At 37.0% G+C, this 21,837-nt stretch overlaps 1 protein-coding gene across 1 annotated transcript; it reads left to right on the top strand.

The window, feature by feature from the left end:
* Positions 1-6,757: 6,757 nt before the first annotated feature.
* On the top strand, positions 6,758-21,821 carry LOC584085. The gene is made up of 13 exons (XM_011666241.2): positions 6,758-8,486; positions 11,673-11,702; positions 14,910-14,980; positions 15,504-15,621; positions 16,645-16,719; positions 17,887-17,975; positions 18,611-18,773; positions 19,299-19,382; positions 19,769-19,911; positions 20,204-20,264; positions 20,556-20,679; positions 21,311-21,426; positions 21,741-21,821. Exons 1-13 carry the CDS (start codon positions 7,383-7,385, stop codon positions 21,819-21,821), a joined length of 2,259 nt encoding a protein of 752 aa, XP_011664543.1. The 5' UTR covers positions 6,758-7,382.
* Positions 21,822-21,837: the final 16 nt, after the last annotated feature.

Here is a 21,837-nt window from a genome sequence, read left to right as displayed (position 1 = left end):
ATTGTGTATCTCTTAAAGTGTCTGATGTAAAATTGTGTGTTGTTGTATATAGATGTATTCAATACGGTACTTAGCCTGTTAGCACGGGATAGTAAATATGTTGTAGTTCACATAAATGTATATGGGGATCATGATTTTTTATTTTTTATTTAATATATTTACAATAAATATTACATTTTATGTGACATTGATGTATTTCTGTACATTGTTTGGGTATTTCATTATTGTAGCTACTCTTTCTTGTTTCACCCCCACTATGAACATGACGGACAAAGAAAGAGGACAAAATATACAGTTCCTCATTCTACCCTCAACAATTGCTGTGGTAGACAAAGGAACATCCCTTCACTGCTATTATGTAAAAATGTGTAGAACAGGTGTCACATGCATATTCACCTGTTCTACACATTTTTACATAATAGCAGTGAAGGGATATTCCTTTGTCTACCACAGCAATTGTTGAGGGTAGAATGAGGAACTGTATATCTTGTCCTCTTTCTTTGTCCGTCATGTTCATAGTGCCCCTTAACATAACAGAGATGCCCTTTAATACAAGTTAATTGACATATTGTTTTCATAACAAGTGATATACCAATTTTCATTACAAGTTGTATACACACACACTAGCACATCAAGTATATGATTATTTGAATGTGATTGATTTTATAAATTACTATTGAAAATTATACATACACGTAAGTGTAGGGAGGGAGAGAGAGAGAGAGAGAGAGAGGAGGGGAGAGAGTGAAAGAGAGTTACTGCAGTTTCCTTTGTTGATTTACTTTCACATCCTGCTATGGTCATAACAGCTATTGCTATAGTGGTTTTTAAGGTAAGCCATATACAGATAACAACTAAATTATTCATACCCCTTGTAAATTTGATGTTTTTTTTTAATTAGTTCGTAAGAAAGGTGGACTAGTTGAATTAGGTCCTTTATTGAATACGTTTAGATATAAGCTTCTTTCGTTGTAAATATTGCAATATTCTAATTTACTATGGTTAGGAGAATTTCGAATTTTGTTTTTCGTTTTTTCTTTCTTATGTCTGTTACATGTACTTTTCTCTGAGCATCATGAGCACCGAAAGGTGGACCTGTGCGCTATATGTAGCCACTATTATTATTTTAAATCAATATTATTATAATATCACATTGCCAAGAAAAAGAAATCCTGACAAATCAATTTTGCACAATCATACTGAAAAAATTACAAAACTCTGGGTAAGGGTATGAATAATTTAGTTGTTATCCGTAAATTCATATTTCATGGAAACAGAATTAGGACTTATCCTACCAAAGGTTTTATGATGATAAAAGAAATGTTAAAGTGTACCTTTATTGAATAATGTGATGATAGAATAAAACACAAAAATGTGTTTCTCCCATAAAGTTGAAAATTAGAGTTATGACATCGAAATTAATGGGAACCAGGGCCCCGTCTTACAAACGAGTTGCGATTGATCCTAATCAATCGCAAGTCCTCCGACCAATCGCAAGTTTGCAGTCACCTATCTATTATGTACATGAGTTGCGATTGATATCAATCGCAAATAAGTTGCGATCAATATCAACTCTTTGTAAGACTGGGCCCGGGGCATCGTTTCACAAAACCGTCATAAGAAAAAGTTGACCAACAACACGCGTTTCAAAATGATATGTCGGTGAACTTATGATTATTTCTTGAAACGCTGCTCTGATGTCATAACGAACAGAAGGTGTTGTTCGAAGCAAAACTCTGTTTCACCTTGAAAAAACCTATACAGAAGATGATTCTTTTATATTGTAGCTAATTGTCCTAATGTTTACATGGATCACTGCAGTTACATTCTAAACAAAAGAAGAACCGCATCATTGATTTGTCATAAACAATGACGATTGAAAAGGAGATGTCTTGTCAAATAAATTATTGGGAGTAGATAATACAACGCTTACCCTTGAATATCCAACTACATGTACATGTATAAAGCATTTTAGAGGATTGGAATATTGAGAAGACTGTACTGTACTGTACATTTCAATCATGAGGAGTGGACACAGAAATGATAAGGTAAAATGTTAATTTTATTATTATTATGAGATTGAATATATACTACTCAAATGGCCGTTTGATTTATTGGATAAAATTAGTGATGATATTGTTATTTTGTCGCGCTGTCGCTCACTTTTAGTCGTCTAAGAGGACTGTTTGTTTATGTTTTGAGTTTTTGTCTTTTTATTCTTTTTCTCTCTCTCTCTCTTTCTCTCTCCCTCTCTCTCTCTCTCTCTCTCTCTCTCTCTGTCTATCGCTGCTTTCCCACCTTTCCTCGACACTCTCTCCCCCTCCCTCTCTTACACCCCTTCCCCTTGAATTCGCTTTTCCTTTCCCTTCATCTCTTACTTGTTTTTACTTCTTAGTCTCTATATCCCATTCTAGGTGTTATTTATTTCGCAATATTTCAATTGATGTATGTAGCCTCGTTGTAAATCTATTTTGATTATCGAAAAGTAACGACTTTATGGCCTGATAAGAAATTACATCCGTCTCTCAAATGAAATATTACTGATAATCATCCGATAAAAAAGAGATAAAATGCGACACCTTTAACTGTATGTAAACTAAAATGATTTCTTATCAACTTTTCAAAGCTGATAATTATGTCATATAAGGAAGTTATCTCTGTAACGCATTAGTAGTATTAAGGCAAAATTATCTAAACAACCGCAGTACCGGGCTTTTAATTTTTTTTCTCCAATGCTAAACAAATATGCAGTGCGTTATAATGCTAATTATTTGCGAATAATTTGTGATAATTCACATATTGCCACTTTTGCCTGCATGCACGCTTAACTAGTATATGCAGGCTCATGGTCTATTACAATTCAATATTATAAAGTCGATAATGTAATACACGCAACACATCGTAAACATATTGTAAATTGGTGTAAAGTTAGATGGGCGAAGAAAGAGAGAGAGGGGGGGGGGGAGAGAGATTTGTTGGAAGACTTTTTAAGGAGAGGAGGGGGTGTGTCACTCGGCAGAGACGTATACTGATGACTGGCGCAGCGAGCTGACGCTGCCCTTAGTCGTCAACTACACCCTCCAATATTGTGTTTGACCCCGCCCCTTTGGTTGCCCCCCCCCCCTCCAATCCCCGGCAGATATCAGGTTGAAGAAACACCTCCACCTCCCATGGCCTAAGATATAATGATATATATAATTATGTTATACACTTTGGAGATGTTTGTCGACAGAGGGAGATACAGAGATGGGGAGGGATGGCGACACAAAGAGCAGGCCATTTTGTACCCCCCCCCCACCCCCTCCCCCGTCTTGAAAATGAGAACTGATAATTTCTGGAAAGTCGAAATGAGCCATTTTGTTCTAGCCGTAAATCTTTTAATTAATTATCATTACAAACCTGGGCAGTCTCATTTTTTTTTTTACAGAGAGAACTTTTACATGTATGTAAAAAGCAAACGTTCCGATACGATCTCCAGCGTGTGGTGACAAACGAGTAAAGGAGAGGAAGATCGTTAAAAAAAACAGAGAGAGAATATCACGTTTTGTAATAAAAGTGTGATTGCAAAAAGAGAGACAGGCGTCGGAGACATGCAGCTAATATAAATAGACTATTCATATTTGCACAGCACTGCAACAATGTAATATTCGCTGATATCATCTTTATCTATGAATTGTTTCATGATAACAGTTTAAATCATGGACTTGAATAAACAATACTTAACTCCCAATCATGTTAAAGATCACGATTACATGTCATGCAACGGAATATCCCGGAATTCAAAGGTCACTTAATATTATTGTTACTGTGATTTTCATGTCCATCATTGTTGCGGGGTGCTTTTCCCCTCATTTTTAAAAAGTTAAATATAGTGTAATTGTAATCGTGGGAGAGGCGTTTTGAAATAGATGTATCTTTCGATTCATAAAGATGATGTTACACCGAGTTGTGTTGTAATCTTACGACTTTTCGGGATACGCACATTTACAAAAGTGATATTCTAAATGACAATTTCATTACTACATAATTGTTATTTTATCTGTTCATTTATTTTACAAACAGAGTATGTTGCTGAAAGTTTGGCATGCCCATCGATTTATTTTATAGGCGTATTTGCACATTTCAGGGGCTGACGCCTCTAGCCCAAATATCAACTTTCCAGTTAGGGAGGTGGAAAATAAATATACTTTTATAATGGTAAGAATGTGTTATTCCGTCTCAAAACGATAATTTAAAAAAAAACATATAACACGATCGCACAGACTTTCGAAAAAAATCAACCAAAGGCAAGTTCAGTATAAGGAAGTTAACAGATAGCACATGGTACAAATGACCCCAAATATCCACAGATATTTTACACATGGAGAAGTTCCACGTTGAGCATCTTAGAATAATAACTGCCAAAGTCCTAGATGTGCTTCATGAATACCTTTTGTTTGCCCTCTTGAAAAGAATACTTCCACCTGCGCATCTTAGAATGTACCGTTGGTGCATAAATGAATAATGTTACATAACTTTCATGAGCTATATTCAGTATTCATCTCTGGTGGGTTTTACCTATTTGGTACAAATGACCTTTATCTGCCCATGCGCAGATTGTATCTGTAAACTCCCTTATTGTGCACCACCTACTGAAATGTACTACCATGACAATGACACACATTACGTAATCCAAACAGGCACAACAGTATTACATAATATAAAGTAATTCGAAAGTGATTTATGTACAGGCGAAATGGTACTGAAATTGTCCTCAAGTTAATTTCTCGACAGTCTTCACGATCGTATCTTCGGTTAATGTGCTAGGGTAAATATGGCTTTGGGGGTCTATTATTTTGAAGGCGACTGTAATCCCTTTCTGTAGCATTGACCTTCAATATCTCTTCTCTAAAATCTAGTTTTTTTTCTTCTCACCGTACCCTTTACCACTTTTTCCTACTTTATCAAACTTTTTTTGATTGTCTTGTCTGATTTGTTCTGCTTCTATTGAAAGTAAATTATTTTTGGAGTGGACTTGCCCTTTAAATTAATAATTACTCGTAAGAGTATTCGGTTCAATGAACATAATTGTATTTTTTTCACCAATTCAATTCAATGAACATGAAATATAATTATGTTTACTATGTAGTACGGAGGAGTGGAGAAAAAATAATATATAATATAGAAAATATAGAAGAAAGAAAATTGTATATAGAATATAGAAAACTGAATATAGAATATAGAAATATATATGAAATTATCTTAAGGTAAAATCATATTCGTAAACAAATTATTATTTTGGTACACGTACTTTCGTATTGAGTCAAATGGTTTGATAATTGATTATGTATTTTGTACCTACTTATCATGTTTAATGCGTTATTGTTGAAATATAGGATAAATCGATTAACAGTAGAATTCAAGTTCGAAATGGAGCGTGCTAGATTAACATCTTGGGGGTAAACAAGGCATCTCGGTTCGTTGATTCATCTACATGCGTGACACCATAATTGTGTTATGTGTCAAAGGTTATCGATTCCTTTCTTGTGAACATAATGTTGTTGATTAAAATCATGGCGACAAAAACAAAGCGGCTGAAGAAATATTGATTAATCAAGCCTTGCTGATAGCAAAATATTGATGGACTTGTTGTAGCAAAGTCATTGCTTGTAAAATCTTACAGCATTTTGAATCGCTCATTCAGAAACTGTGGTTAGTAAATTGGAGTTGAAATTGTTTGATGTCTATTGTCACTGCAACTTAGCGATTATAAGAAAGATGACGCGACGGTGTTTAGTTCCGTCATGTTGATCTTCGTGAAGCGAGAAGACATGATGACAGCATCGAGGGCGTTGGCTAGAAAGTGGGTGTGACCCCTTCAAAACTTTCGTCGGAGCTAGAAGACGAGATACACTGTGACATTGTCTTTCCTTTATGTAGCATGATCTGTACATCTGCAGCATGAACAGAACAGAACTGTGCAATGCATTTTTTAAATGACGAGATGGTGGATCTTGACTTCGGTGATTTCGTCAACAAAGTTTAATTAATAAATCTATTCTTTTTTTAAATTAAGAAAACAATGTACACTGTGTGGAATCAGTCCTTAGGTAAATCAGTAGGCGCAATTAAAGGGAAAAGACGAGACAGTTAACGAACGAATGAACAAAAAAATGGTAGATGGCGAAATGGACAGATAGATAACAGAAAATAGAAATACATAGCAATGATAGCATACATTTACATCGAGAAAAAAAAAATCAGGAATACACCAAGAGCTTGAACAAAACTAACGATAGTAGTGTATGTTTGGTTATGACTAAATCTTGATATCATTGATCCATCTTTTATATAAAGGTCTAATTTTATATTTATATACTTGTCACAAAAACTTTTTTAAAAAGCGTCCAGCCATTACCCCAAATCATAATTCAATTATCTTTCCAAATTCATATATCATTTCTTTTTTCAAACGGAAAATGGTTGACCGAGTCAACACCGCGTTGTTACGAATCACCTGCTGGCAAACATCCAGTTCAACATTAGATGAACTTCGTACATGATAGACCAACGCAGTACCGCTACATGCAATTGATAGACCCATCACCCGGGCAACAGAACAAAGTGCGCCCATTTCAAATCATTCGGAGCATATCAGTCGAATACAATCCATCGGAATTGGTTCTTTTGAATAAAAGGGGACGGGTGCACCATGTAATAAAGGAATTTAACCCTCTCATTATAAAAGCGCAGTGATACGCTAGAGAAGATATCGATAAAGAGAGCCCGGCGGACCATCTACTATAGCTCTACCACATGCTACTGGAATCCCATAAAGTGAAGGAGTCATAAAGACAACTCCGTGTCAACAGATAAACGTGTGGAAAGAACATTTAATGAGCGAACGGTAAATATGCCAATTCTTTCTGCATGGTGCCCCCGTTACATTTGGACTAAAATTCACCTCCGTTCGAAGGGCATTAATCAGTTGTTGGAATGAAGGAATTGAAGGCTGGACACAGTGACACCATCGCTAAACTATCTTCTTCAATACGGAATTAATGTATCATCCCGTTTTCCGCTATCCACTGCTAAGCGTTTGATTTGTTATATGGCATTGGAAGGAATAGCCTAAAAGATCTCAATAACTTGGTCAATGTTTGGGACTTTGCGTCTCGGGACTGCTCGGAAACCAATACGAAAAAATCTTCTTGGACTTTGGAGTTCGTTTATCATGTTTAGTGTGTGTATTCAGATGCGACTGAACAGGAAATGATAACGTTGTTACATTGACGCTTTTACATGTACAGTCGTTCAAATTTGAGTGGTTTAAAGTAAACCTTAACAACTAGCAAGTGATGACCATGATTTTTACGAAAACCTATATCTCTTGTGCTTGAGTGATGGAGCAGTCAAGTTTTCACAAGAAATATTCAGGGAATGTTTCACATCGTCCACCTTCGAGTCGAGGATCTGCCCCTGGATCTAATGCAAGGCCTCCATCGACGTCAACAGTGCCAGCGGTTGACGAAAGGGACGTCGAGAAGTTGGACGAGCATGCCATGAAGCAGGAGGAGCATTTTAATAATCATGGAGAGTCGAGACCCGGGAGTAGAGTTTGCACCCCTCGGGATGATCGAATTGGTGTCATTAATCAGTACCGAAAACCATGGGTTCGACCTCAAACAACAGGTCACACGATGACATCGACACAGAGAGAAAGACAGATGGCTAAATATCGTCAAGGTAGACCGAAATCAAGCCCTGTCGCTCGGCGTCATCGATCTCCAGATCGGGAAAAATACGGCTACGTGATAAAGCGGCCCGAAAGTGTCCCACTGGGGAGTCGACCTGGTAGCAGTCGTCCCGGTAGTCGACTGGGCAGACGGACGTCATCCTCCTTGTCGAGGAGAAGAAATTCTACTATTGATAGCGATGTCGAAGAGATTATTGTGGGTAAAGACCAAAATGTTAGCCAAGAGACACGGACCACGGAGGGTCAGACAAAGGGAGACGGGAAGGACAATGACATTGATACCAAAAACAATGGTTGGACGGGGGATGCTGCAGCTACAGATGCCGCAGCTACAGATGCCGAAGATGACAAAAGAGATGGAAGACGAGTTCCAACTTTAACCACAAAACCCCGAATGCATGTGACTAGTGAAGATCATCCCAAGAAAGTAGAAGTCGATGAGAACCTAAACGATGTCGAGAAAACAAATGGCGACGCCCAGGTCGCAGTTCCGACGAAGATCATTGAACCAGAGGAGGAGCCACAACATGATAATTCCAGCAAAGCTGATGACGACCAGTGTCGTAAACAGAGCGTTTTCGACGTGACTATGATGACAGCCGTCTCGCATGGAGGACTAAGCGGTGGTCGTGAACGGAGTCTTAGCTCTGCGTCTAACGATGGGAGGAGTTCGTCATCGGCTTCGCACCACGGAGAGTCGCTCGCTCGTCGAGCGCGGAAAGAGAGGTTGAGAAAGTTGTCCCAATATAGGGTAAGTTAAATCACAATGTAGAGTTTTAAAAAAAAATCAAACGTTGGTTCTTTGTTTTGTTAATCATCAAAAGGGCTTAACTTTAGAATACCCCACCAATGGGGTTAATGTACATAAACGTTGAAGACCTAGGGTTAGGGTTAAGGTTAGAGTTAGGATTATGATAAGGTTTAGTGTTACCTAGACATTTTTAAGTCTTGAGATTTAGCTTCATTGGTGAAGTATTTGGTACCCTACGAACGTTTGGTCAATCTTTGTGGTGGGGTATTCTAAAGTTGTTCCCAATTAGTACGCGATTAATCATTTCTACGATCTCTTCGAATCCATCTATTCAGTTAAAAATCCATGTAAGCCTAGCAAAACTTTCGACCAATATTATCGAAAGCGATAAATATATTCATAAATTCTTCTACTTTTTCTCCCTTTTCTTCTTCTTCTTCTTCGTCGTCGTCGTCTTCTTCTTATCCTCCTCATCCTTCTACTCCTCCTCATCCCTCTCCTCCTCTTTCTTCTCCTCCTCTTACCTTCTTCTTCTTCTTCTTCTTCTTCTCCTCTTTCTTCTCTTTCTTCTCCTTCTTCTTCTCCTCCTTCTTCTCTTTCTTCTCCTTCTTCTCCTTCTTCTCCTTCTTCTTCTTCTTCTTCTCCTTCTTCTTCTTCTTCTCTGTCTTTTTCTTCTCTGCTGATTGGAAAGGCCACGTAAATTAGCACAGCGCATAATAGGGGTGGAATTAGCTTCTGTCGAGTGTAATCGTACTAAGCAAATTGTTGATAAGGTCTGTGCAATCGTGAAAGACAATACCCATCCACTTCATTTATTTTATTCATTTAATCGTTCTGGGATCCGACTTCGCCCCACCCCACCCCAACCCGCCTTTCACCATTCAGATATTCATTTGTTCCCGACTCTGTTCAAACATTCAACTCATAGGTTAAACGTTGAACTTCTGCGTCGGAAATTAATTAATACTGAAACTATTTTGATTTGAAATACAAATGACCAAGGCGTAATTCTGAAACTCACGATTTGAAGTACCAATGACCACTTTTGTCGATTCATTATCTTTTGCTGTGTTTGTTCCGTAATATGTCATCTATTTCTATATTCGTGACGTATTTATTTCTTGTAATTATGTGTTTTCTTGAATATTACTATAAAGCCAGTGGAAACCGAATTTCTATGTAACTTGTTTGCAAAGACCAAATGAAATATCTTGTATCTTGCTTGTATATCTTGTATCTCCGGAAGGGAGACTGAGAAAGCTGAATAACAGTGCATGTTCGACTGCTTCGCCCTTGGTTTCGTCATAGAGATCGGGGGTGGGGGGGGGGCGGTCCCTTTGGCGTGGACAATGCGAGACGACACAACTCCCGAATAGGTTAATGCATGTATTATAGCTTTGAATTTGTTGACATATAATTATTAAGATATTAGATAAGGGGGTAATGCTGTCTATCGCTCTGAAAGATTGCTTAAGGGCAAATTAGGACAATTTTCATGATAAGAATGGAGATAATCAAGTATATATTTTATTATATTATATTGAGGCGCAATGCATCGTACATTTCTGATCTGCGGAAGATTTTTTTTCTAGTGAGAATTGGAAAGCAGGAAACCGTCCTTTCAGAAGCTGTACATTCTCATCTTTCTCCCGTTCCATAAAAAAACATTCTCTCAATCTATTGTTCAGGTATTAGTGTCTTCCTTTCATCTGCGTGGGGGTATCACTTATTTCTTCAACATAGTCAGACAACATTCGTGACGTGAGATGTCACAATAAAGCGAATCGATTTTGTAACATGATGACGCGAATGAAGACACATTTGAGAATGGTTTGCGTCGATTGTTTGTATTCCCAAAAGGGTAATTAAATCGAAAACTAGACACAGTTACGTGTTATTCCATGGGGGCTGGGTGCTTTCTTGGCCATTGTAGGAAAATTGTTTTTAAGGCAACACTGGGAATGGAAGTTATTTATTATTAATAAGAAGGGGATGAAGAGAGAAAGAGAGAGAGAGAGAGAGAGAGAGAGAGAGAGAGAGAGAGAGAGAGAGTGGGACATAGAAAGAGAGAGAGAGAGAGAGAGAGAGAGATAGAGAGAGAGATAGAGAAGGATGGAGAGTATAGATGGGGAAGAAAAGTTACTGCTCTCTATAAAGACATTGTTTTGATTCAGCAACTGTTTATCTCCTGTGCCGGGAGTAAGACACCCCCTGACTGGAATTACGCTACGCCCCTGTTGCAATACACTGCATACACTGTTCTGGTTACAGTGAATTAATGTCCACACTAATGTCAACATAATAATAGATGATTTCATATAGTCGACAAAAGTTTACGTAAGTATTTTTGAGGGGTATACCAATCTTTGTCACTTATCTTGGTACCCATTCAAAAGCCCGTATTGACAGCGTACCGCAAACAGACCCAGTGTACTATAGTTTGACAATGGCGGGGTAAAAGAATGCTGAATAGAAATATATTGACCCATACCTGTCAAAGTTTATCTTATTTAGATCAACACTTTGTCTTCAGACAATTCTATACAATGAATAGATTCCTCGCAGAGTTTCACTCTCGTCATTATCGATCCGGGTCATTTTCTATTTTCTTCTTACATGGAGCGTCCCTTCTCGGTTCGATTTTCTCTCCGATAACCTATTGTTCTGAGGGAACTAAGAGGCTGTTCACACCGGCAGAGATAGCGCGCGCTAGACCGCGCTATCTCTGCGGTGTGGAAGGTATAACGTCGTTTCGGTCCGCCCAACAGCGAGCCACGGCGAGCCAAAACGGCGTGCCACTGGAGCACCTCTTGGGGGTGGTCCACGAGAGATAGCGCCGTCCAGCGCGCGCTAGAAAAAAGGGGTGCTACGATAGACCGCGCTATCTCATTGCGGTGTGAACAGCCTCTTAGAGAATAAGTCCATGAATACGCTCTGTGGTTTTCTCTGTTAATTGCCCTAAATATACTTCGCATCACACGTGTTAGAGTCTTGCGATTCTCGACCATGACGGAATCGATGAGGCCAATGAGTGGCTACGATCAAGGTGTTTTATACCGTATCCGGACACCTACCCCCTGGACATCCACCCCCGGATAACCACCCCCTGATAATCACCCCCAGTCAATTGATAAATATAATTAATAATTTTGTTCACTTATCCTTCTTTTCTTTATCCTTCATCAGAATACTCGCTTTAATCGGCCGGCAGAAACGGTAAGTGATCATTACACATTGTACATTTTTTTTTAAAGCTTGTAAAGCCTTGTAACTATTATGTAGTATTGTTTCATTGTGTTGTACATGTACTTCTAATATCGAGCGAGATTTATAATTCCAGCATCGTATGCTGGATTTAAAATCAAATATTTAAAAGGCAAGCAGTGATACAAATTCTATCTCTCTCTCTCTCTCTCATTTGCAAAAATAGTCATTTTTACAGACTTCCTCAAATGTGTCAATTATTATTATATATTATTATCCCACTGAAAATTATAATCTAAAATTATCATTTAAGGTGTTTTATGATATATTTTTTAAGTATCATGATGTAGAATCAGAAGCCAAAAAGAGACAAATCAAAATTCATTTACAATGAAACTCCAAAAGGAGGCGGATCCAAAGATTGTCGACCCTTTGCTCTATCACTTAAAAGCGGTATTAAATGGGGGAACTTACTGTGTGTCGGAAAAAAAAAATCAAGATTAAAACTGGTTCAACCAAGGAGATATTAGGCAACCTGATAATCACCTGATAAACAGACCAAAAGTTATCTACCATTCGTAGGGAACGACCTTTTTTTTTCGAGGTCTGAAAAATAAGCCTGATATTTATTTAGACTGTCTCCAAACAGTTTTATTTACATAATCTGCAGTCAGTGGTCATTACGATTCCTGTCCGGACTTTGCTGGACAAGACGGTCCGAAGGTTTACCAAGAATAGTCAAGTACAGTACCAATTAAGATGTCATGATGTTCGCTAAGATGATTCCGTTTCCAGGAAACCAGGGACTGCAAAAGGTCATTTAGCCTATTATTGGTGCTTATATTTGATTTCGGTGAAACAGTGATGACTATTTCTTTGTCTAGACGAACCCATATGAGTTCTGATTTGTCACATTTGACGGTATTATGAGGAATGTCGATGGTAGAGAAGACAACGATTTGGTGTTGTTCAGGTTGGACTTGTGAAGACTGGATTTTCAATGAGTTTTGTCTTGTCGCCGTATTTATATACTTTAACAACTATTTTTGAGGATGTCGTTGACATTATTTATGCGAGAGCAGCTTTTGATGAGACCCTTTCACTAACTTTCGGACGCGGTTCTTCGACTCGGGAGAATTTCTGATCAATATTTTTATTCAAAATAATGATAGAACCTTGATTTTTAAATGAGGTATGGATTGCCATTGTATTTGAATTAACCAGGTCGCCACCCGCTGCCCCATGAGCTTGCCACCCGTCACTCTTGATATCACAATCTATGTTTCGTTTGGGGGAAACGGACGCCCTTAGATGTTCATGAGTACAACAATATTCAATTCCTTCATGATTTTGTTTGGAAAGTTTCAAGCTCTCAATTTGGAAAGACGCACTGCATTCCTAATCTTTCGTCAAGTTCTTGGCCAAGTTTCTCAAGTAATGAGGAAATCTGACTGACGATGATTTCGCCCGATTTGCCATGTGAATCCGTGGATTTGGAAAGAGATGTTAGAAAGAACCGCCGTTCGCGAGGCGGAACTGGTAAATCAATGCATCCCATTTTTAAAGGATGGAGTGGGGAAGATTGTAATACAAGACCAGTTGGTAGAAGGAGAAATGCGGTATCTCAAAGTGACTATATCATCTGGAAGTTTGGGGCGAGACCGGTAGAAGGGGTGAGTTTTTCGGAGCTGGAGATCTGCATGGCGGTGATAGAAATAAGGCAAAAACAAAAACTTTAGTGGAACTGCATAAATGCTGTAACTTTATTGTTGCCAAACATTACTGTTGCCAAAATCAATATTACGACAACAGGTGTATCATTTCGGCGAAAAATCTGAAATCATTGTTACCAATATGTTTTCTTCTTTGCCTCATCAGAGGATTTATTAATTATACATGGTTTACATTCAATGATACAATAATATAAATCAAGTCACATAATTACAAAACCATCATACTTTTGCCAAGAATTTGAATTATCATTAACAAAAGAATAAGTCATGTAACAACTCTTTTGGAAAAAACAGGTGTTTTCTGGTCGAATTAATTGTCTTTTAAACATTTCTCTGTGGAAACTTTGTTTGGAACCAACGATTCTGTTGTCTATTCCTTAAACATTCCGATCGACACTCAATTTGTAAATGGTCCAGAAGCTATAAAGTATATGATTTTCACAATTTATTTTGAGCAAGTGTTGGATACTGCATGGACGTCAAAATATTTACTTGGTATATATCTCGTAATATTTCTTTCTGGGGTTTAATAAAGGGCTCATTTAGTTTTCATCCGATAAATGAGTGATTGATACCAATATGATTATGATCAATGTGTGTCATAATCAGCAGTAATATCGATACATCCAAAATACCGAGAATTGGTACTACATTCAGATCCAGATTCAGATTCGAAATATATATATTATGTCAGAGTTCGGACTCTGAAATAAAATCTGTATGTAATCAATTATTGTGAATTAATCATCATAATCTATGTTATTAGAAGGAGGGAATTCATTGTATACTTTTGTGCAAAAATGACTTTTGCGACACATCTACAATTACGCCTATTACTTAAGTTAGAATAACATTGGTATTTTGCATTTAAAGCACATTTCATGCCATGTGACTCACTAACTGTTAGTTTTTTGTTAGTCTATTAAGCATACAAGATCTTTCAGAACGCAAAATAATACGGATCTTAGTAGGATTAAGCGATCGCTGAGATAGTTGCCTTGTATTGTTACAGCGAAATGTTTGACCAGTGCAAGAATCTACTAGGATAACCTATCTCTTCTTCATCTTCATCAGCGCCATGTCATAATTATAGGCTGTTAGTTTAGTTTAGTTTAGTTTAGTTTAATTAATAATAGTTTAATCGAGTGCTGCAATCATTTCAAACTTCATGTTTACGCTGTATCCCTCCTATATCATGTTAATTGTAAAAATGAGTAATGTTCACTATTTTGATTGAAGATTAATAAAGCACAGCTTACTTTGCTAAATATAGACCTATGGTCGACATGAAATCAAGGTAAGAATGTAAAATGGGGTGCTAAGTTCAGTATTAAGAGAGAGACAAGTTATATATTTTTTTTACCTAATGACCTTTTAGTCAATTCGAAAAATATTATGTAGCCGAAATGCGTCACATTAACTCTAACATTTACCTCTCTCTCTCTCTCTCTCTCTCTCCCTCTCTTTCTTTCTGAAATGGTTACAGGCGAGAGAAAAGTTTCGCCGGGTTTGTAAAACAGTTCGAGTCATAGCCGGGATTTGTCTCTCAATGAAAAGGTAACATTCAAATTACATTCAAATTATATTTAATTTTTCTAAAGCCCATCGTACACTGTACGATCTGACTACAGCCCCACTTTAGAAGACATTACGATATTATTTGATATGAACATTCACGCATATAAAATCATGTTGGTACTAAAATCGTAGTTTCAGGGTATTGCAAGCTCTCCTATATAAGAGGAAAAGCCGATTCGAATCAAAATCGCACAGTGGCGTCACGCCGCTTTGTTTAGTATTCATATCAAATATTCAAAGCATTCTTCAAGAGGAACGAGATTGTTTAAATTTCGATATTTAATTGAATTTTGTAATGTCTTGGATAATCAAATTATCTACAATTATCTTGTACTCCATATCACGATGTAAGCAGTACCTGGCGTCATTTTCATAGACGGTGATATTGAATGTGTAGCTCAGTCAGAATTCATGGCAAGACTAATACAGGTATTTGCAAAATTATAAATCATCACCACCATCCTGATATAATCATCATCGAATCCTTTCTATCTACCGACAGTTACGTGAAAGACGAAGCAACGAAACAATGGTCCCTTCATGAGATGCATCTCAATATGAGAGCTGATCTAGAACAGAATCTAGCCTTCGATCTAATCATGTTCTCCAAACTCAGGGTGGTAAGACAAAACAAAAATCTCGTAAAGCTTTTGACATTAAAGGTAAAGACCAGTATTGGAAACGCCCCAATTTCAAAAAATGAAATGGAAGCTCTCATTACTAATTCATATATTTGGTAAATTTGTTTCTCTCATGGACTGTGAGAGATATAGGGTAGTCCCATATACATCTTTCTGTTTATAGTGCTTGTAACTTTACGAAGAATGGGCCAAATTTCTTATCATTTTGATGATTCCAGAACCTTGCAGATGCCAGATGCTATAGATGATCAACCTTTTCTGATCGATTCCACAACGTTTCTTTCACAATGCAATCGCATGACCATAACTGGTCTTTACCTTTAATGGCAGTGTTTCACGAAAGCGTCAAATACTAATTCGACGACATCCTATTGAAACGCATATAGGTTGAAACTAACACGCGTTTCAATGGGATGTCGGCGATTCGTACTTTTTACGGTTTTGTGAATTCTTCAGGAAAGTAATTATTTTTCTCGCGGTATGACGATCTGACATGCTTGTGATTTGGTCATAATTATACACGATTACATTAAACCATTTTAGGGAGGATGCGAAGCTAACAAAGGAAAAAAAAAAAAAACACACATTGTGTAAGTGACGGAGAGAGAAGAGCGTATAGGGGGTTGGGTGAGGGGGGGGGGGGGGGGGGGAGGTGATTTTGCCTATCAATTAGTATCCATCAGCCATGAATTTATTTGTAAGATTAGATATAGATCAAATATAATTTCTTAATCAATCAATCAATCAAAAATATATTTGATATAGCACCCTTTCCTTGCGGTTATACAAAGCGCTGCACACACCGCTCCACAACGTTTGGGCCACTTAAAAACAAAAGTTAGTCACTTCTCAGAGATCAGTCAAGTACATGAAGGCTGGTAATGAAGTGATTTTTAGCAGAATAGATGTGACTAAATCTAGCATGAGATAGCCATAAAAATATACACCGTATGATACACCTACATTTCTCTCATTAAATACAAAATCTTATTTTTTGTGCAGACGAGAGGATCGGAGAAGTTGAAGATGATTCTTTCTCTAAGACCAGAACAGAGGACGCGAGCAGACATTGAAGTGGTGAGTTTTTCCGATTTCTCGACATTTTTATCAATATTTTAAAGAAATAACGATCAGCTATGTCTAACTGTATTCTTATTATTCAGAGGATTATTATATATTTGTATCAATACTTTATGGTTAACTTTCGTATCTACCTGTCTATATTATTTCCCTCCTTATCTGTTTCTACTGTTCTTATTTGTTTTTGTCGGCACCTTAGTTCTCTTCTTTAATTCCTTATGGAGTCTTCCTGGGTCATACCGTCATCCTACCCTTATATGCCTTAGTTATGATAGGGGTTGGGTTTCCGGACACTGTCTTAACAAACCATAAAGTCTTCTCTTTTAGAAATAACGATCAGCCATGTCTAACTGTATTCTTATTATTCAGAGGATTATTATAAATGTTTATCAAACTTTATGGTTAACTTTCGTATCTACCTGTCTATATTATTTCCCTCCTTATCTGTTTCTATTGTTCTTATTTGTTTTTGTCGGCACCATAGTTCTCTTCTTTAATTCCTTATGGAGTCTTCCTGGGTCATACCGTCATCCTACCCTTATATGCCTTAGTTATGATAGGGGTTGGGTTTCCGGACACTGTCTTAACAAACCATAAAGTCTTCTCTTTTAGAAATAACGATCAGCCATGTCTAACTGTATTCTTATCATTCAGAGGATTATTATAAATGTTTATCAAACTTTATGGTTAACTTTCGTATCTACCTGTCTATATTATTTCCCTCCTTATCTGTTTCTATTGTTCTTATTTGTTTTTTTCGGCACCATAGTTCTCTTCTTTAATTCCTTATGGAGTCTTCCTGGGTCATACCGTCATCCTACCCTTATATGCCTTAGTTATGATAGGGGTTGGGTTTCCGGACACTGTCTTAACAAACCATAAAGTCTTTTCTTTTACCATCGGATTGAACGAAACATATTTTTCAAATATACTTGTCCTTTATGATATTGTTCAACAAAATCTTAGAAGATTTATGAAATATTGTTTGTAAAGTTCTTCAAGTTGCCGTTTGAAATCACTTTACTGTTCGGATTCACAACACGTCCGGAATAACAGTGTCTGGGTATATCATAATATGCTTCAACAATAAAATATAATTTTTCGTTAAAACAATCTAGTATATACTTTTAAATTCTAATGATTTATGATGATTGTTATTTCTAGGTCATGGCTCTCTTGAGGAAGAACAAAGCTTTCGCCGAATATCAGCCGGAGACACAGGTCGCACTCGTCAAGTACATGGAGTACTTGAGGTAAACATGAAGCATCTTTTCTTACAAGTCTACAAAATATTAGATCAACAACGTTTGGTATTCTTTTCCGATTATATAAAGTTCATTCATATGGTTCATAGTTATTGTCCCTTTTACAATGGAAATTCGCGTTATTTACATGGTTGTATATGAATACACAATCATACATTCATACAAAAGACAAAGTCAATAAATAATTTTGGGCCGACAGAAAACAAAAAACAGAAACAATCAAACATAGAAAGTCATGCATAGTCATGCATTGAAAATAATAAACATTTATACATAATGTACAGGTATCAATGATGTGATGTTGTTCGGGGGTAGTGCAATGGTCTTAATATAATAGGGTAGTCTGGGTCTTTTACATTGGCGGATTCGGGGGGGGGGGCACTTGCCCCTTGTAGGGAATCTGGCATACCTTCAATACAAAAAAGAAAAACAATTTACACAACGACTTTGTTCTTGCTAGTCAGTGGCTGTGTTCTCTTGGAAGGTAATCCTGTATCCGCCACTGAAAGTTTGTGTAGAATCCTTGATCGACATCAATCTTCATCTTCATCGACACCAAATTATTTTGTTAGTTAATATGTTTTGCTGATCTAAGGAAATACAATGATCGTGTTTGATCTTAGGTTCGAGCCCAGGAGGATAGTGCTGAAGGAAGGTCACGTAGCCTCTGGTTTCTACATCGTCCTCTCTGGCACATGCCTGGTGAATCAGAAGGAGACCGACCCACGGAATGGGGAGACGTTTGTCAGGACGATCACGCAGTTGACGTCGGGAGAATCATTTGGAGTAAGTATTACATTCCGTCCATTCTTTTCCTTTGGTGGTGGTGGTGGTGGTGGTGGTGGTGGTGGTGGTGGTGGTGGTGGTGGTTGTTGTGGTTGTGACCATTGTGATGATGATGATGATATTGGAGGTGGTGGTGGTGGTGGTGACCATGATGATAATGGTTATGATGATTGATGGTGATGATGATGATGGTGGTGGTGGTGGTGACCATGGTGATTTTGATGTGGGTCTAGCATATGATTCATTATGACGATGGTGGTAATAATTATTATAAGTAATGATTATAACGAAATTATAAATATGCATAAAGGGAAAGGAAAATGACGATCATTCATAATCTAAAATATTGATTATCTTACAATAATTATACAATCATTATTTGTTAATGCATTATGACATGAATAATTATCTATAGTGTTAAAACACTTTAGATATTATCTTCTGAAGAAAGAACAAGTTAATCGTATACAGCTGAACACATCGAAATCTCTAAAATGTATAAATAAATATGTTGTTTGTAAATAGGAATATAGCCTTCTGCATAACACAGTACGTTCTGCTAGCGTTGTATGCAAGGATGAAGTGGAGGTACTTCTTATCAATGGAGACGTAAGTACTTCTTCACATATTAATCAGTCCTAGTAATCGATGATTAAAATGTTTAAATCAAATGGGAATAAATGCAGGTTTGAACATTATTTTCTAATTGAGAATGCACGGTAGCAAAAGCTTTGATATTAATTCATAACAACTGTCCATAATACTTGTAAAATGCTTCAATTTGTTCTGCCTCTCTTGCTTTCAAAACCACAAGATTTTAATGTTGTCACACGAGAGCCTTTACTAAATTGCCATTTTCAGCTTTCCTGCAACCAGATTCAATAATCCTCTCCCAAAACAACAGTCAATAGATAACATAATAATTGAATAAAAGTGGAATCAATATCGTAATGTTATATCGAATTAATTTTTTTATATGTTTTCTTTCTTGGTAGGATTTTGATAACATCATTAAGCGTCCCTTGGAACAGAAGCGTGATGAACTGATCGAGTTTTGCCACGCCCATGATATATACATCTCAGCTACTCAAGAGACGCTTAGGAAACAACCCAAAGCCATCTATACCAAATTCTTCAAGTAAGTTTTTAAAACCAACCCTGTCATTTTATTGTCTTAAGTGTTAATATATTTCGGTCAAAACGCACAAGACACGATAATGAAGAAACCGAAGAAGAGCTAGGTGAAGGTGGATGAATACATACGATATAATTGCAAAGGCGTTCGAAGTATGACAACCCAAGGTCAATTTCAATAGCACATTGTCTATCCCATTTCGTTGATCTACATAATATGGAGAGATTAAATGCAAAAAATATAGTATTACAATATATTATTCGATAACTGTATTGATTTTTCTTTCAATTAATAGGCCAGGCACAGTTATCACTGAGGACATAATGGCAAGCGAGTACATCTACGTCGTCAAAGAGGTAAACAAAAAAAAAATCAAAATTTGTTTTTTATCAAGCAATCAACCAATATCTGACTCTTCTTAAAACGGAAGCTTGAATATAAACCTGTTATGATATCATTCGCTACTCTTGGCTATCAAAAATGGATTTTTCTTGAACGAACGAAAAATTTTCAATGATGCATTTTAAAAATAATACATATCTGTTTTTCTTCTTTATCCTTTGCCAAGTGGCCTACAATGCATATGAACCTCAAGTAGTGAACTGCTATTTATAATGATTAACATTATTATATATTTTTCTGTACAGGGTAAATGTACAGTAGTAGCTGAAATTCGAGAAATGAAGCCTCTTCACAAGAAAGGACAGCTACCTGACAGGTATTTCATGCACGATGAGAGCTGGAAGAAAGATGCAGCCATTAAACGAAGCAGTAAGTCAACATCATGATAAGATGTGTCACAATGAATTCAATTGAATTTCAATTTATTACAAAAATATAAACAAATCAGGTAGCACAATAACGATCACCATTTTCTGAATATCAGGGACCATTTTAATCACTGGTAGAGGGTGTCGTACATCGACGCCTTCAAAGAAAACCATAGATATCTTCGTGGTTTGAGATTTTTTTCAGGATTTTTTGCATGTCAGAGGGTTAGTACACTAGAGGGAATATAATACGTATTATAACATTTTATACAAAAATTAAGCAATTTTTTTCATTAACCTTCAACAATGTTACCAAGTCACTTTAAGCTAAGATAGAACATATTTATGATTAATGCGTGGCGCACTTAGCACACAGGGTGAAGCCGATATACATCACCCCATCTCACCATTATCCTCACCCTATCCCTTTCAAGACCCAGGACCACAATATAGTTCCATATCACGACAGGGCTACCATTACATTGAATCATTCCCAAAGGCCTCAGTGAATTTTGTCCTCCTCTCAATTTATAGATACAATACTGATAATGGAAATAAAAATGTCTCATTCCTTGAACCAACATTTAATGGTTAAATGCAATTGTTTTCTTTCTTCCCACACTTTGTAACAGTGGCTGTTCTGTCTGCCGGGAAGCGTCGGAGTCGGTCAGCAGCCGCGAGAAATAAACTCTACCCGCCAGAGAAAAAAGAGAAGACATTCTTCTCCATGAACGCTATAAATGTCGAGGTAAGAAAGACACCAATTTATGAGAGTTCTGCAAAAGGGAGTATCTTAATAATAATTTCTTTCAAGCAAATGAGATGTTATCAATTTAAACGACTGATTACTTGTTTGATATTCTTTCGTTGGAATGACAAAATTAACTTTAAAATAGCTGTGTGTTCTTCATTGTATGTCTTTCAGTTTTAATTGGCTCAGATCTGAAACATTGTAAGGGAGGACAAAAAAGTCCCAAAATAAAGAGAAAATGCATTTCATTATGACATTTTATAGCGTTGTTCATATCGATTTTTATAATTGATGTCCATGATGATGATGAGGATGATGGTGATAATGATGCTGGTAAGGGTGATGATAATAGTGACGACAATAATGATAACGGTGATGCGGTGGGGATATAATGACGATGACGATGAA

This window comes from Strongylocentrotus purpuratus, unplaced genomic scaffold (genome assembly GCF_000002235.5).
Source record: "Strongylocentrotus purpuratus isolate Spur 01 unplaced genomic scaffold, Spur_5.0 spur5_scaffold_11, whole genome shotgun sequence".
Lineage (NCBI taxonomy): Eukaryota > Metazoa > Echinodermata > Echinoidea > Camarodonta > Strongylocentrotidae > Strongylocentrotus > Strongylocentrotus purpuratus.
This window is presented reverse-complemented; position numbering and strand designations above follow the sequence as displayed.